We start from the raw sequence: 19,071 nt of genomic DNA on the forward strand, positions 1-19,071 counted from the left end.
TTTTCCCTCCTACATATTGGGCTTCCCCTTTTCCTATCTTCAGTCCTGAAGAAGTGTCCTGACCCAAAACGTTGACCACCTGCTTTTCTCCACAGATGCTGCCTGGCCTGCTGAGTTCCTCCAGCATCAGTGGTTTTCAACTATTTCAATGCAATCAAAACTAATCAGCAAGTAATTGATGATCCCTTTAAATAAAGCTGGTGGAATGTCTAAATACTATTAAACTCAGCTGTGAGAGCTGGCTGCATTGCTGAGCTCCCATTTAGCAGCACTGGTTCAAGTTAACATTCAATGTTGAATGAAGCATAATTGATGAACAAGCGTACTTCCAATGAGCAAATGTATTGCAACACTGACAATGCATTGCAACACTACCAATTTAGTATCTGATGTTACATGCTACAAATGTGCCCTGGAGTGTGAGATGTCATATTAGAAAAAAAGAATCAGCAACCATAGTGCCCAAATAACATGCTGCATTCTTGTCTAGCCACAGATATTACAGCACTGTTTAGATTAAGGGCAGGGAAATTGTTGGTACAAGACATGCCATCAGCAGAGGGCTGAAATGAGCAAAGAGCCTGAAATGCACAATGAACAAAGAACTAAGGCAGAATGTTTTCTTTAAATCTCACCAACATTGATTATCCTCTTCTGAAATTGTTGCTTCCTTATTTGATATCCTGTGGGCTCCAATCACCCTGATAAAATCCAAGCAGCAAGCATTCCACTACAAGCCTTAACAATTAACCTCGACTCTGGAGACAGCATTTTCAAACCCATTCAGTCCTTGCAAGACATTCAAACATATGTGTACAGCAGGGATCACTTTATAGAGATCAGGAGCAGGAATTTAGGTTGATTTTCCCCAATCAAAAGGCACGTAGGGTAATTGTAATGTACCTATAGTTGAGCTAATTGAGATAACTCAGTCAGGACCAGGGATCAAAAGATCCTGGTCTCAGAAATTCAATAACTCATTGCATCAAGTTAATAAGCTTTGATCCTATTAAATGTGGTTTCTGGCAATTAGAAATACAACCTCCTTTGTTTGTACTCCAGTATAAGAGAGCATACAAACTCCCTTTCACTTTGTTCTCGGGACAGTCAGTTACAATATTCTGTGCTTTGAATGGATACTACTTACAAAATTCTCTAAAGAATAAATATGTGAAAGAGATAATTGATTTTGAGTGCAGAAGTATTATTTAATGACAAATCAATCAGGGGAAACAGCAGTTAATATAAGCTACACTTTTTATTATTGTGTTTCAACTGTGCTCTTAAAAATTAATAACAGTGAAATGCTGAAAGACAAGTTGTTACTTTAATATGTTTTTTAAGACATGCTGTAATATTAGGCAGACCTACAGGGAGCACAGTAAAAATGATTAATTAGCCTATAGGAAACTCAAGTTCAAATACTATTCCCACTGGACTAGTATTACATCTTTATAGGTTTCTGTAGAAGACAGAAAAAAAGTAGTTAAAGGGTGGGGCTAGGATCATGCAACTCCGTTCCTGATGAGCAAAGTACAGAAGATAATAGATCAGTAACAGAACAGACTAATGTAAGGAAAGCCATCTATGGATTAAAATATCACTTTCTGCTCTCTGAAGAAAACAACCCTCAACTGAAGTGCAGGCAAGGTTTGAACTTGTAGTGTAGAAAATCAGAAGAGAAATTGCATGATATTGATCCAGAATTTGCAGAGAAAAATGTTGCCCTCCACCCAAAAAAGCAGTGTCTACAGTGAGATCTTCCACTTTTCTGATGCCTGCTGTAAGGGTTCAAAGGGATCCCTGGTATCAACGAGGTACGATGCCATCAAGTTGAATTCAAGATGCCATCAGGGAACCAGGAACCAGGAAGCATTTTAATTAACCCTTTGAACATTGTAGAGATTGCTAAATAAAAGCTGTAAATTAGAAACTGAAAAATAATTTGTGTAAGTCAATTTTAAATTACTTATTTTAAAGTATTCAAAGGAAACTACAGTATGCATATATTAAAATTAGTTTAAGCAACAAATATTTTGCTGGGAAGAAATTATGATTTTATGCATGATTGTAAACTCACAGACCAGATGTCAATAAGTGAAGGATTTCTAGGGTATTTTACAGTGGGGCTGGTTCATAAAAATCATAAATTTATCTTAGTTCAACTGCTATCACCTTGTTTTCTTGAAAGACTTATGAAGCTTCGCTGAAATCACTGACAGCAATTTTGGGACTCTTGCGGGAAGCTCGACATGTACTAAAATCCTAAAGCCGCTATCAATTGCATAGAGTACTAATGATTAACAACAGTAGTTATGCTTAGAAAATCCTGGCCACTATCTTACGATTTGGGTTGTTAAAATTATATCAGAAAAGTAACCCGATACTAAAGTGGGGTAATGGATCTATTCAGTTGTAATTCTTTGTTCCTGTAATGAACATTGATGATCGTTTACATTCTCTCTTCATTGCCACCTTCCAACAGCAATGGATCAGCATTGTGGGGCATCTTAACACTGTTTGTGGAAGTTGCATAAAGATTGAGAAATTGCAAAGTTTATGAAACAGCATTATACATTTCTCTCCATAAAGCTGCACTGAAACTCACATTGCAATTTGTTAACGGGACATGTGGAATTGCAAGAAACACTTTCCTGTTGTTGGGTAGTGTTGTTATTAAATGAACAGGCACTGTAATGATAGGAGTAGAATGGGAGAAGAATAGTGACAGCAGAAGACATGTTCTCCATGCAAAATGTTCATAGAGACAATGAAAGTGCCACTATCAATGGGCTTGAAGACACGCAGAAGTGTGTACAAAATTACTCTTCTCTGGGATAATATAAACCTATGCACTGCACTATTTTTGTTTTGGGAGTTGTGCGAATGAGTTAAGCTAATGTTCCAAGAGTATCTGAAATGATTACTCCAAAATAATGGTCAATTTTTAAATTATATGGATTAATTTTCAGGATATTTTAAAATAATCTTCACCTCACTGTTACAATATTCAGGTATTAAATTATTCAAAGATCTGGCAGCATCATGATGGCATGCAGCATATTTACCATATTCTGATGTCACCATGCTACCATATGCATTGGAAACAATCAGCCTGATGTCATAGGTGGTAAATAGATGATGACTTGTTGCCAAATAGAGCTAATAGCCATAGATGAATTAGACAACAGGCTGTAATGAATAGATAGTATAATGCAACAAGTATCCGTTCAACATATTCCAGAAAACCTGCATATATCTACAACAGTTATCTGCTTTTTTTTAAAACAAAATGGCTATAAAGTATTTCCCATCGGATATTTTTTACGATGATAATGGAATTAGGCAACATTATACCTTTTAAAATGCTTTTCTGCAATCTGCCTAAATTTGAGCAAATTTATATTCTAATTACACAATACAGAAAGCTCTACAATAAGTTGATTATTATCTTATTATATTTCAGTATAATACAAACATAATTTTAATTTAAAATGTCACTAGTGCATCCACCAAAAGGAGTATCAAATTTTCAGTTGTTGAACTATAAATATTCCATTTTGATTTTTTTTTAAAGATTTTGCTTAGAAATGGGCCCTTCGGCCCAACTCATTCATGTCGGCTGTGATGCCTATCCATGTTAATTACTTTTCCCCATATTAGGCCTAGAAAGCACATAATTTCTTTAAATTTTGGAGTTCTGAGTTTTTTTTTAAATCTGGCTAGGATCGGCTGATTAGGGAGAGTGAGCAGGAAATAGACAGGAGTTATGAAGAGTTTGTAGAGAGTACCTCTGTGGCAGTCCCCCTCGAAAATCGGTATCTCATTTTAGATTCCGTTGGAGAGGATGACCTGACAGAGGAAGACCACGGCAACCGGGACCTTGGCACCGTGCCTGGTAGTGTGTTCCAGCGGGGAAAGAGAAATGCGGTGGTTATTGGGGATTCTATAGTGAGGGGTACGGATAACATATTCTGCGAAACCGACAATGAATCTCGGATGGTGTGTTGCCTCCCCGGTGCCAGGGTACGAGATGTCATGGACCGGTCCAGAATATTCTGAGGGGAGACGGTGATCAGCCAGAAGTCTTGGTACATGTAGGTACCAACGACATAGGTAGAAAAAGAGAAGAGGTCCTGAAGGAGGAATACAAGGAGTTAGGGAGAAAGTTGAGAAGTAGGACCTCAAGGGTGGTAATTTCAGGATTACTACCTGTGCCACGTGCCAATGGTAGAAAGAATAGAAAGCTCTGGCAGATGAACGTGTGGCTGAGTGACTGGTGCAGGGGGTAGGGCTTCAGATTTCTGGATCATTGGGACCTTTTTTGGGGGAGGCATGACCTATTCACTAAGGATAGGTTACACCTAAACTCCAAAGGGTCCAATATCCTGGCGGGAATGTTTAATTTAGCTGTTGGGGAGGGTTTAAACTAATCTGGCAGGGGGATGGAAACCAGGATGTTAGGTTACAAGATGTTAGGGTAAGGGAGGAGGTTTATAGAAACAAGGCTACAACAGTGTGCAGTGAGGATGGCAAGAAGGACAGGCAGGTGAGAAGTCAGGATAATTTGCTGAACAATAGAAGTACAACACATCAGGATGTTAGGATACAGGATGTTAGGATAGAGGATGAGGTATATCGAAACATTTCTAAGATAGTGTGGAGTGAGGATGGTAAGAAGGACAGGCAGGTGAAAAGTCAGAATAATTTGCTGAACAATAGAAGTACAACAAAATCAATAGCAGATACTGGACTAAATGTACTATATTTAAATGTACATAGCATTAGGAATAAAGTAGATGACTTAGTGGCACAACTACAGGTTAATAAATATGACATTGTGGCAATTACCAAGTCATGGCTTTATGACAGATGTGATTGGGAACTGAATGTCCAGGGGTACACAGTGTATAGGAAGGATAGGCGGGTAGGCAGAGGGGGAGGTGTGACCATGATGGTTAGTAATGATATAAAATCAATAGAAAGGAAGGACATTGGGTCAGAAGAGGCGGAATCCTTATGGGTGGAGCTAAGAAATAGCAAGGGTAAAAGGACAATAGTAGCAGTTATATATAGGCCCCCTAAAAGCAGTCAGGAAGTGGACCATAAGTTGCAGTTTGAAATAGTAAAAACATGCCAGAGTGACAATGTGAAGATAATTATGGGGGATTTTAACATGAAGGTGGACTGGGAAATCCAGCAAGGCAGTAGATCTCAGGAGAGTGAGTTTGTGGACCGTCTATGGGACGGTTTTTTGGAGCAACTTGTTGATGAGCCCAAGAGGGGATCGGCTGTTTTGGATTGGGTGCTGTGTAATGAACCGGAGGTGATTAGGGAACTAAAGGTAAAGGAACCACTGGGAACTAGTGATCAGAATATGATTGAGTTCAGTTTCAAATTTGAGAAGGAGAAGCTGATAACTGGTGTATCAATATTTCAGTGGAACAAAGGAAATTACAGTGGTATGAGAGAGCAACTGGCCCAAATTGATTGGAAGAGTAAGCCAGCTGGAGGGATGGCGGAGCAGAAATGGAAGGAATTTCTACAAGTAATAAGGAAAATGCAGGATAGATATATTCCAAGAAAAAAGGTTTTGAATGGAAAAAAGGCACAAATGTGGATAACAAGAGAGGTGAAGGCTAAAATAAAAGCAAAAGGGAGGGCATACAAGGAAGCAAAAATTAGTAGGAAAACAGAAGACTGGGAAACTTTTAAAAACCAGCAGAAAGAAACTAAGAAGGTCGTTAGGAAAGAAAAGATGAGTTATGAAAGGAAGTTGGCAGATAACATTCGAAAGGATACTAAGAGTTTTTTTAAATATATAAGGAGTAAAAGAGAGACATGGGTTGATATAGGACCAATCGATAACGGTGCAGGAGAGATTATAATGGATGATAAAGAGATGGCAGAAGAACTAAATGAGTATTTTGCATCGGTCTTCACTGTGGAGGACATCAGCAATATACCAGTTAGTCAGGGGTCTCATGGAATGGAACTGAGTTCAGTTAAGATTACTAGGGAGAAGGTGCTAGGAAAACTAAATGGGCTAAAGACTGACAAGTCTCCCGGACCGGATGAGGTGCATCCCCGGGTTCTGAAGGAGGTGGCTTTAGAGATAGCGGAGGCATTGGTGATAATTTTCCAGGAATCGATAGATTCCGGCATGGTTCTGGAGGACTGGAGGGTTGCAAATGTAGTTCCACTGTATAAGAAAGGTGGGAGGCAGCATAAGGGAAATTACAGACCTATTAGTCTGACGTCAGTGGTGGGAAAGTTATTGGAATCGATCCTCAAGGATGAGGCTATGGAATACCTAGAGGTGCAAGGCAAGATAGGTCCTAGCCAACATGGTTTTGTGAAGGGAATATCCTGCCTGACCAACCTATTGGAGTTTTTTGAAGAAATCACAGGTTGGGTGGATAAGGGAGAGACTGTAGGTGTTGTGTATTTAGACTTCCAAAAGGCCTTCGACAAGGTGCCGCATAAGAGACTGATTAATAAGATGAGAGGTCATGGAATTACAGGTAGGATAACAGAATGGGTGGAGCATTGGCTGGTTGGCAGGAAGCAAAGGGTGGGAATAAAAGGATCTTGTTCTGGTTGGCTACCGGTTGCTAGTGGTGTTCCGCAGGGGTCGGTGTTGGGGCCGCTTCTTTTTACCTTGTACATTAACGATTTGGATGACGAAGTAAATGGTTTTGTGGCTAAGTTTGTGGATGACACCAAGATAGGTGGAGGAGTAGAGAGTATTGAGGAGACAGGAAGGTTGCAGAGAGACCTAGATAGTTTAGGAGAATGGCAAGGAAATGGCAGATGAGATTCAATGTTGAGAAATGTGCAGTTGTACACTTTGGAAACAGAAATAAGCGGGCAGATTATTATCTAGGAGAGAAAATTCAAAGTACAGAAGTACAAAGGGACTTGGGGGTACTCGTGCAGGATACCTTATAGGTTAACCACCAGGTCGGATTGGTGGTAAAGAAAGCGAATGCTATGTTGGCATTCATTTCAAGAAGTATAGTGTACAAAATTAAGGAAGTGTTGATGAGGCTCTACGGGGTACTAGAGAGGCCTCATTTGGAATACTGTGCACAGTTTTGGGCTCCATATCTTATGAAAGATGTGCTGATGTTGGAGAGGGTTCAGAGGAGAATTATGAGAATGATTCCCAGAATGAAAGGGCTTACGTATGATGAGCATTTGTCAGCTCTTGGACTGTACTCACTGGAGTACAGAAGAATGAGAGGGGACCTCATAGAGACATTTAAAATGTTGAAAGGACTGGACAGAGTAGATGTGGTCAAGCTGTTTCCCTTGGTGGGTGAGGCCAGGACCAGAGGGCACAATCTTAGAATTAGAGGGTACAGGTTTAAAAACAGAGATGAGGAGAAATTTCTTTAGCCAGAGGGTGATGAATTTGTGGAATTCCTTGCCATGTATAGCAGTGGAGGCCAGATCATTGGAGGCGTTTAAGGAAGAAATAGATAAATATCTAAATAGTCAGGGTATCAAGGGAGATGGGGATAAGGCCAGAAATTGGGGTTAGAATAGTGTGTTTACCCCCCCCCCCCCCCCACTGCCCAATTTCTCTTTTTTCCCTTTTCTTTGGAGCAGACTCGATGGGCCAAATGGCCTACTTCTGCTCCCTTGTCTTGTGATCTTGTGAAAGTGATGCTTGGATGTTCCACTGGTTAATTAGACCATTATTTATAACTGCACTGCATCCATCCTAGTACATAGAAACTCCATTTTCTGTCCTTTCACACCGAATCACTTGGTCCTCCCACTTACCATTGTGTGGGGTCACTCTCTCCACAGGTCAGTTTTCAAGTTTTGTCTTATTTCAGATTTTCAACATCCATGGTATTTTGCTGTTCTTGTCACAACTGTAGAGGAGGCTTGACCCAAAAGCAGAGTAGCAGAGATGATTTAGCAGTGAATGATGACTTTAATAATAGATTGCAAAATAACAAGCCACAATGGGCCCCAAAACAGGAGAGAACAGAAACTAAACACTGCAGGCAACAAGGTAACCTTAGGCAAGGAGAGTAAAGCTGGGAACAACTGGCTGCAACCAGCTGGTTCAATGAGTGAACAAGGACTGTAGATGAGAACTGGGGTTAAAGAGGCTGCAGGTGATAAATCTGGAACGAGTGGCAGATGAATCTTATTAGCTGGATGGTGGCTGGGAGATGCCTGCATGTGCAGGCTGGGAGGTGTCCATGGGAGTAGACCTGACAGTTCCAGAACATGAATAGAATTCTTTTCATTGCCATACATTTTCTCTTATCAATTCCTCAGAAATTATTCTTTGGGCTTTGTGTATTACTAACAAACTCTGAATGTATTGCCTTTTGCCATATTTATTTTGGAAAAGCTTGGAGAGCTTTCTTTCTGCATTTTGCAAGGTAAAGTTACCCAAAAGGTTGTATGCAGGTCCAGGATTTTATTTTAATGGCAGTGACAGATTAGCAAAATAAATTTTATGTCAGGAGGCAATCTTGGACATGGATTTCTCATGCACCTATGGCCTTTGACCTTTTATGTTGTGGAAGGCACAATAACAACGATATATCAATCGTGGACAAGTGAAAGTTAATCATTGGATATATTGCCTATCAAATTAACTGCTTTGCCCTGGATGGTACCAAGATTCTTGAGTGTTGCTGCAAATGCACCATCCAGTCATCTTTCAAACTCATCCATTTCCTTTCCCATGACTATCAATTTACCTGTTTGCCCATTTCATTGGAATCCATTAGCAATTTTAATTACTGTTCACTTCCTCTTTCTGTTATTTTCTATTTCTCTATTTGTCCTCTCTCATCGTCAAACTTGCCTTGCATCCAGTCTTACCTTCAAAATCCATTATACATTGATATTGATATTTATTTATTAGTCACATGTACATCGAAACACACAGTGAAGTGCATCTTTTTGCATTACTGAGAATGTGCTGGGGACAGCCCGCAAGTGTCACCACTTTTCCGGCACCAACATAGCATGTCCACACCTCCTAACCTTTGGAATGCGGGAGGAAGCCAGAATACCCAGAAGAAACCCACGCAGACACAGGGAGAACGTACAAGCTCCTTAAAGACAGCAGCGGAAATTGAACCCGGGTCACTGGCACTGTAATAGCGTTACGCTAACCGCTACACTACCATGCCACCCAGTTACATTGGTTATTCAATCTGGCCGAACCTTGCTTCTAAGCCACTAGAGTGGTCACAGAACCACTGTTTATGTCATTGGCAAAGATTGCAACTTTAGCAAACTGTCATGAGAGGTTATCTTAATATCTCTTATTTACTCTACAAAGGCCAGTGTTAGGTCAAGTTCATGCAGTCAGTTAACTGGTAAATGAAGGTGAATCCTTTGCTTCATTTGTGGTCTCGGATCCTAATGGCTTGGGACTTTAGTGATGTTGAACTAGCAGATTTTCCGAACTAGCAGATACTCCAACATACTTTTAATTCTTTTTTTAAGCTGTTGCACAGCAATATTTCATTGAACCTGTTAAGTTTCTAGGGAGTGTGGTCAACAGAACTAGGTGAGTTTACATGAAGTGTGGGAACTTGCATCTTCGTGAGTGGAAGGGAGTGTGGGAACTGGGACCCCGATGAGTGGATAGGGACTCTGAGAACTGAGGTACCGATGAGTGGACAGGGAATCAGGGCTAAGGTGAGTGGATGGGGAATGCAACAAACATCACCTGACGAATCAAAAGCTGATTCATCAGGATTCCCAAATAGTTGGATAGCAGACTATTGGAGCTTTATTGTACATCGTGACACCAGTCTCAATGATAATGAAATATCTGTTGGATCTGATGCTGATCCAGTTCCATTGCCAAACAGCCTGGAAATATTACAAATAGACTGAAAAACACTGCTTGCTTCAAATCTACTTATCCTATAAATATAGCACACTGACTGATTCCTGTGTAGAATTGGAACACAGCATCTTCTGGATTTCAATCTGCTACTCAGCTGACTGTACAACTTGGCACATTGAATATTGCAAAACTACCCCCCAATATTTCAACTCATAAACCTAAAAGAAACTTAGAAAAAACTGAATTTGGGTTGGTTTAAATTATCATAGTTGAAACTCAAAGTTAACCTGGGCAGTCATCCTTACATATTCCTCTTTTAAAAAGTTAATCTATGAGGAGGGCATATTATTCAAAGTAATAGATGGTCATAGCATTGAAAATTCTGCAAGAATGCCCAAGCAAGTTAATTGAAAAAATATTGTTCAACTAGTAGACAAGCAGAAAGATGTGACATTGTGATCAATCACAGCAAGGAATATATACAGTACTTTATGGATGCATTCTTCCAGCATTGAGTATAGATCACAAGAAATGTAAATGAGCCATTTAAATTCATAATTTTTAAGCAATATTATTAAATAAAATGTTGTGATTTGATATTTGTTTGGAGCTAAAAGTGCAATAAAGGCAGTAAAATAATGTCAACTAAATAACTCCTATTAGTGGAATCTAAACAAATCTATTTAAAATGTAAACCAATAGAAAAGTAATTTCAATAATTGAAAAGGAATAATCAGATTAATATATCTTCATTATGTATGCCACATACACTGAAATATCACCAGCAGAATCAGGGAGCCTTATGTGAAGCTGGTAGCTAGGCAAGCCTAGAGCATTGTTACGAGCTGGTGCAGACCAGGCAACCTGAAGATTGGTCGGAGTGGCAGATGAGAGCCTTGGAGGCAGCACACCATCTGGAGCTGTCGAAGAGCATGGAAGAATTAGAGCAGAGAAAACTGCAGAGAACATATGCTGAATGGATCCAAAACATTCCACAAACCAAAAATAAATCTTGGGGATCACCGGCAATGCAATTCTATAAGAAATTTTCAAAGATGTACTGTTTATTGCTCGTATGTAAATTTCCAAACAGCATTGCTGAAGTAATGATAAGATTTTAAAAAAAGGAAATGCTTTTTTTTTATATTCAAGATAGCACTTCACCATATAAAACTTTCTTTGATTAAATGTTTATGCCCCGCCCTAAACTTATTTTATATTCACAATACTATGTGCGTTCAGATTTTAAAAAATAGGTTTTACATAAAAAAAAGGTGAGAGTTTAAGTTACCCATAAAAATTTCTATTATCAAAGTGTGAAGAACAAATCTTTGCTGCACTGTGACATGCCAAAATTGTTAGTGTATGCTTTACCTGGTTAATTCTGATATGCTTTTGGCTGCTTGAAAATGCAACTACATACTGTAGACCCCTCAGTACAGGGGAAGCAAAGATGATCTTTCTTTTTATTGCTGGTTTAACAACATTGTGAAAACTGGGCACTATTAGCTCTTGCATTGAGCTTTTACTTGCTACAGGTGCTAAGACTAGTCTAAAAAATGTGAATTTTATTTTACTTCCCTTTCAATTTTTGACATAATCTAAGTAACTATATATCACATAGTAAATGCTTGTTATGGCAGATATTGAATGATTGTTTAGTTTCTCAGTGCCCATGAAAAAGATGCATTATGTAAGAATGCTCTCATATTGAAAGTCTATAACATATTGCCCATAGCATGTCACAATTCACTTGCATTCAAGCAAGTAACTCACACTTAATGAGAAGGCAAATTAGGACCATACATGGAACCAAATCTTATGAAAATAGTACATTCTCTAAATTATATTTGTACAATAGAGAATTGTATTTGTAGGTTAAATGAATTAACTAGTTTCCTAAATTCACTTAAAGACTTCTAACTTTTCAAAGAAAATTGGCACAGGATCCACATAAAATATCAAGTCTCAGCTTGATAGAGGAAGGTGGGAAGTCAACACACACAATTTTTGACAAGAAAACAGATTTCAAACAAAATTGCAACTCATTCATGCACATTGAACAATTCATTTTTAAAATACTTGTGTATATCCTGCAAAAAAACACCAAAAATATAGAGAAACTGTAGAATATTCAGTTATATAACATGTGCGTAAAATCTCCATTGTTGACATGTAGGCTATAAATTCTTCAGCATCAAGAAAGGCATGTTAAATAATAGGCTAATGATCCCACAATGGTGTTCCTCAATGTGGGACCCATGCTGGTCTGTGTGAGATTAAGTAAAATGAATATTTTTTAAAGAAAAAAATTACATAGACTTATTAGTTTTTTGAGTGGAGTGGAATGTCACAAAATCCCAAATAGCACATAGTAGGTTTCATTTCTATCCATTGCAGCTTTCCTTCGGGTCTTCCAATCACAGAAATAGTGTGGCAGGAATGTAGATGTGTATATGGCTGGAGCCAGGGATCAGGAATGTTGCCCAAGTGTGCAGCTAGTGCAGGGATCAGCATGCAGAAGAAATGGCGGCCAGTTGTCCAGCTGGAGCTGGGCTTAGGGAATGTAGTAGATGTGCAGCCGGAGCCAGGGTTGTAAATGTGGATAGGTATGCGAGCAGGATTGGGAGCTGGAGACCAAGGTGTAACTGGGAGACTGGAGATGATGGTTAATGAAGAGTAGTGAAATGAGGAGGGAGGCAGCAGACAAAGGCTTCTATGCCTCAGTTCATACATGTGTATGTACATATAAAATGTCAAAATGCTGTACTGGTACCTGCAGTTTACTTTGGTAATGGAATGCATGTAAAAGATAAAACACTTCAACTCAATCAGAGAAAAACGGCACACATTTTAAAAAGAAATGATCTTAGAGTCATAGAGTTATACAGCACAGAAACAGGCCAGGCTTACTTCATGTTAGAGGTTTCTTCTAAAATGTTAAATTTCAACAGAAAAATCTACTTTTTATTCATACTCTTGTTGTCTGTACTAAATTGGATGAATTTCAGAATACTAAATGTAATTACAGTAGTTTCATTTAATTTCAAGCTTACAGTATATGCTCAAATCTAGCAGTAAAAAAATAGACAAAAAAGGGAAGGACCTCAGAAGAGCTCTATGTCCATTTGAAAAGGTAGCCAAACCTTGGCATTAAAAGGGTTGAGAAATGTTGTTCTATAATACTCATATTCTGTAACATCAACCTTACACAGTTGATGAAGAGGAAAGCCTTTCCTTTGCAATCTCCATTACAGCTAGGTTTTGAGTCTGGTACACGGGTCATGGGATGAAGATTTAGCAACTGGGAGGAGGGGGTTCATGAGGGCTGAAGAAAGCCAATGGATGCTGCATAGGAAATGGGGCAGTGAGCCAGTTGTTGTGTTGGGGGAGGGAGGAAGCTTGGACCTTAAGGGTCAAGTCAGCTAATTGGGGGAGGTGGTGGGAATGACAGTATGTTTCAATTCTCCTGAACTTAAGATAGTACAGGTGCAGTCTGCTTAATCTCTCCCCATAGGAAAAAAGCCTCATCTCAGGAATCAATCTGGGTGAACCTTCACTGAACTCCCTCAATTACTTCCTCTGGCAAGGACACCAAACCTGTACATAATACTCCAGATGTGGTCTCTCCAAGACTTTATATAATTGTACTCTTATACTCAAAAGCTCTATTGTATGGCCAACATACCATTTGCCTTCCTAATTGCTTGGTATACCAACATGTTAATATTCAGTGATTCATGTATCAGGATACTCAGGTCCCTCTGAGCACCAACACCTTTCAATCTGTCATCATTTTAAAAAAAGCACACAACCATATTTTTTCTACTTAAGTGGATGACTCCACATTTTTCCATGTTATATTCTAGCTGCTCATTAGTCTGTCCATACTACCCTGAAGCTTCTCTGCATCCTTCTAACAATCCACTCTGCCATTCATATTGGTATCATCGGCAGACTATCAATATTATGCAACAGTGCAGAAAGAGGTTAACAATTATTGTTTCTGGTATTATATGTTGTATTTCTGGTACAACATTTGTTTTCTATTTAAAAAATATTTAAGAATAAGTTAATATTAAAATTAAAGAACAAACTTAAGTTATGGAAAGTTAAACTAGGGCAGGACATGCATAGTGAATGGCATGGCCCAGGGGAGTGTTGTAGAACAGAGAGACTAAGGACTACAATGCACAGTTCCCTGAATGCAGTCACACTGTTAGATAGGGTGGTGAAGAGAGCATATGGCACGCTTGCTTCATCAGTCAGGGCACTGAGTACAAAAATTGGGATGTCATGTTACAGCTATACAAGATGTTGGTAAGACTACACTTAGAGTATTACGTGTAGTTTTGGTCACTTTTCTATAGGAAAGATGTGATTAAGATGTGAAGATATGAAAAGATTCACAAGCATGTTGTTGGGAATGGAGGGCTTGAGTTATAAGGAAAGTCTGAATAGGCTGGGACTATTTTCCCTGGAGTGCAGGAGAATGAGGGGTGATCTTATAGAGGTTTATAAGATCATGAGGTGTATAGACAAGGTGGATGGTTATAGTCTTTTTCCCCAGAGGCTGGAGATGACACCAGTGTTGTTGGCAGAATCTCAGATGGCAATGAGAAGGCGCACAGGAGTGAGACAGATCGGTTGGTTGAGTGGCGTCGCAACAACAACCCTGCACTCAATGTCAGCAAGACCAGGGAATTGATTGTGGACGTCAGATAGGGGAAGTCAGGAGAACACACACCAGTCTTCATGGAGGGGTCAGCAGTGGAAAGGGTGAGCAGCTTCAAGATCTGAGGATCTATCTTGGGCCCAACACATTGATACAATCACGAAGAAGCCACGCCAGTTTTTGTAACTTACTGTAAGTTTTATGTCTTTATGTCTTGCACTGTACTGCTACCACAAAACAACAAATTTCATGACATATATCAGTGATAATAAACCTGATTCTGATTCTGAGTCTAAAACTTGAGGCCATAGGTTTAATGTGAAAGGGGAAAGGTTTAAAGGAGACCGAAGGGGAAGTTCTTCACAGAGGGTGGGGGACCATATGGAATAAGCTGCCAGAGGAAGTGGTAGAGTCAGGTACAGTTACAATGTTTAAAAGACATTTGGACAGGTTCGTGGATAGGAAAGGTTTAGAGGGATATGGGCCAAATGCAGGCAAATGTGACTAGCTTAGGTAGGCTCCTCAGTTGGCTTGGATGAGTTGGGGCGAAGGGCCTGTTACTATGCTGTATAACTCTATGGCAAAAGGGAGCAGAACCAATCACCACAATTTTCCACAAATGATGACGAATGGTATTTATGACAAAGGTCTACAGGATGGCATTGTGTTACACCCTTGATCTGGACAAGAGAGGGGATAATGCAGGAAGTTATAGCCAAATTAATCTGCCTTGATTGTGGGAATAATTCACAGCAGGCAATTAGGGAACGGTTAGAAAGGCACAGGCGGTTCATAACAGTAAGAAGTCTGTAAAGAACAGGTCTGAGTAATTAAAAACATTATTTTAAGTAAATGACAGAGGCTCCAGATAAAGAGCTTGAGAGGAATGCTGAATATATGGATTTTCAAATGATATTTGACAAAAATACAACACAAAAAACCATGTTACAAAAAATTAAAGCACTGTGTATTGAAGGAAATATAAATGTCTGACAGATTGACAGAAAGGCTAAATGTATGTTTTCATACTGGCGAGATGCAAGCGCAACCAACAATTGGGATACCGGGACTTAAATTGATTTCCATATAGATAAAAGAAATGACATAAAAGTCCACAGAGGAAACAAAAGCTACAGAACTTGCAGGTTATCAATAGAATGCAAGCAACTTTAATAAGTGAAAAAAAGGATGATGGAGTAGCAGACGTGTGAAACATTTTAGAAATGTGAAAATAAACATACATTAAAAAATGGCTTTTAACAAGATTATTTTGTACAAAAAAAACAGGAAGGAGATCATTGCAACTACAGTAATTTCTACCCTCTAAGGTTTGTAGCTTTGCAAAGCCAAAAAAGAGAGTACAGTGTCTGGATTACATGGGACAAAGGTTTGCTTCTAGGTACAATTGTTACATTTCTGCTAGAGAAGGTAGTATTCAAGTGTGCAAAATATGTGTGAGACCCTTACTTACTGCTCCCTCTCTGTGGGGAGATCTATGAGACCCTCTCTCATTGCTCCTCCTTTGTGTTCTCTCTTTGACAGGAGTTCTGTGAGACCCTCTTTCACTGCTCCCCGCTCTTTGACCACACTCTCACCCAGCCACCTATCACTTGCTCCACCCCTTTGCTTCACCATTTTTATACTGGCTATCTCCCCTATATCTTTCAGTCCACGTGAAGGGTCTCGACCCAAAATGACGACTGCCCATTTCCCTCCATAAATGCTGCCTGACCCATTGAGTTCCTGGTATGTTGCTCCAGATTCCAGAATCTGCAATCTCTTGTGTCTGCAAAATATGCTTTTTTGAATTCCCCAGTTCATGCATCCAGTGCTATAATCCTATGTGTTTACAATTTGCTGCTAAATCTCTTAACACATTCCAGAATCTTGATGTGACATAAAGTACTGCTGAGACATGTCCAAATGTCCAATGACTGCAATTTGCCTGGGTTCCAGATGTGCTTATGACTCCTCCTTGATTCTGTTACACTCTCTCTCCCCTTCCAAATCCTTGTCTCCTAACAATACATTAAGTATTGAAGCACCTACTGTATTTCTCCACTGTGAGTAAAAAAACATGTCTTTTCTGTACAGGGTATTTAATATTAAAGTCACACATATTTCTCCCTTAACAATATATTTGGAGGAGTTCTTGTATCAAGAAAACCAACATTGTAATCATCTACTTTTCACTGGGAGGTCTTTTTCATGCAACTGCGAGATAGTTGGAAAGAAGTTGCTATCAGCCAAATCAATATATAGTGCTATCCTTGTGCTGGATTGCAATCAGTGACACTGCTGATTGATGGACTAATGTCAGGGCAAAGATCAGTATGCTAGGTCACAGCAGAATGTAGCTAGGATAATGATCAGAGAGTTGTGAGAAAACTAAGACAGAAATCAAAGAACAAGGGAAAAAAAAGCACAGCTGAAAGAAAGAGATCAGAGAGCTGAACAGAATGAGATATAGTCAAGGCAGTAATTGGGCAGTCACTACAGATTGAACTAACAGAAAATGGCAGCAAAATAATAAATAGCAACAATACTAAAATTGTATTTAAAAGTAATAACAGAATGGATGTTGGAGTATAAGGAGTTGCCTTCGAAACATTGATTGAAATTATCATTTTTAACAATATTTATTGAAGCAGACAAAAGAGTGAAGTGGCATAAGGTTTTCCAGGAGACCTATCTGTCTTTCCATTTGGAAACTCAGGAACAGTCAAAATACATTGTCTAACTTTTACATTTAATTCTCTGATCCAAGCTTTTGTCAAGTGAGATTCCATGTCAGTAATGAGAATTGGTCCATTTGTCTACTTTTGAGGTCCTGTGCATCAAATTGCGCTTGTGACCTTGCAGCCATTGGTGTCCCATAAAACAGAAATGACCCTGACGGGTAGCGAGGCTTCAGAAGACCAATGGGGCCTGAAGCTCAGCCCCTGCCCACCCTTCCACAGCTCATTGCTTCCAATGGCCCTTTTAACTGCTTCTAAAGGTTTCTGATGATCAGAGGCATTTCATATCAGTTTGAACAGAGAAACTAATTAAATGGATACATTTACTTGAAAACACCTTTATATGCTAAAGATTAATTAAAACATTTAAGATTAAGTAAAATAAAAAAAGTACTTGCTTTTTCAATCAAAGTCGACAATCAATTTAAATGAGGGGAGTTACTCTACATAACCTAGCATAAAGTTGAGGGGCTAGTTGTGAAATGCATCTAGCCACACAATTCAAGACATCTGTTCTCCTCTCCTGGACTTAATGTTGAGTCCAGCAATGGAGCAGGGAGTCTGGTGCATTGGCATCTGACTAGTAACTCAGTCCTGACTTTTGCCGGCATAATCAAAGACCCCACCCACCCAGTACATTCTCTCTTCTCCTCTCTCCCATCAGGCAGAAGATACAAAAGACTGAAAGCATGTACCACCAGGCTCAAGGACAGCTTCTATCCCGCTGTTATAAGACTATTAAACGGTTCCCTAGTGCGATAAGATGGACTCTTGACCTTACAATCTATCTCATTATGACCTTACACCTTATTGTCTACCTGCACTGCACTTCCTCTGTAGCTGTGACAATTTTCTCTGCATTCTGTCTTGTTTTACCTTGTACTACCTCAATGCATTATATAATGAATTGATCTGTATGAATGGTATGCACAACAAGTTTTTCACCATGGCTCAGTATAAGTGACAATAATAAACTAATTCCAAAAATCAACAGCGAACTAACCCACATATGGCAGCTAACCAACGGGTCTCTATGGAAGCATCAAGTGAAGAATAGCACAATATGACGCTATTGATCTCTTGCATGACCGAATCCAATACCTTCTTATGAACCCTTTGTTCACTACTTAGTAGCTCTGGTTTACAGAGACTATTTTCCTGTTTCTTTAAGCTGTTCACCATATCAGAAAAGAATCATGAGTAAAGCAAACCGTCCTATACCTTACTCCTACCATTATTCTATAGTGACAGCTATACCGATAGACATACTTATTACAACTACATAGAATATTGAAGCTAATGGTAATTAATCAGCATAATATGTTTGTTTTTGTTTTCATTCTGACAGTATTGCCATATATTTGACATTTTTAAATTTTTTGACTTCACATTTCCACTGCAGAACCCTGACTACCAAAGCACACATTTTAAAAAAGACTATAATTTCATATTATTTTCTAAATTCTTTAAATCAGTTGTTAGAAAATATGGAAGGCATGTGTATGCATTTCTGCTAAGAGATTCCACTGGGCAAAACACCAAATCAGGAGCACAAAATTAGAAAAATTACTCATTATCATTAAATGTGTGTGCTTCTGAAAAAAACAATCAATTGATCAAGAATTAACTGTCATTTATTGAAAATCAATGCACAAACAGCAAACAAAACCTGTAGTTACTGCAGTCGTTTTCAAACATTTTAATATTTAAAAGTATTACTCAAATTGATGATGATACAATTTTACTGATTCATTAAGAACAGTGCTTCAGCTGTTCCCCAGAATTACAGTTTGGTCAGAGTAGCTCTTTAATTAGTTGAA

The 19,071-nt window shown here is 39.0% G+C and overlaps 1 protein-coding gene across 1 annotated transcript in view; it reads right to left on the bottom strand.

Moving 5' to 3' along the window:
* Positions 1-19,071, bottom strand: part of ush2a (Usher syndrome 2A (autosomal recessive, mild)) — a 630,034-nt gene that overhangs the window by 289,395 nt on the left and 321,568 nt on the right. Inside the window, 1 exon segment of the mRNA XM_052011249.1 lies at positions 10,621-10,758. Within this exon segment, the coding sequence (XP_051867209.1) occupies positions 10,621-10,758 (138 nt within the window).

This window comes from Pristis pectinata, chromosome 3 (assembly GCF_009764475.1).
Source record: "Pristis pectinata isolate sPriPec2 chromosome 3, sPriPec2.1.pri, whole genome shotgun sequence".
Lineage (NCBI taxonomy): Eukaryota > Metazoa > Chordata > Chondrichthyes > Rhinopristiformes > Pristidae > Pristis > Pristis pectinata.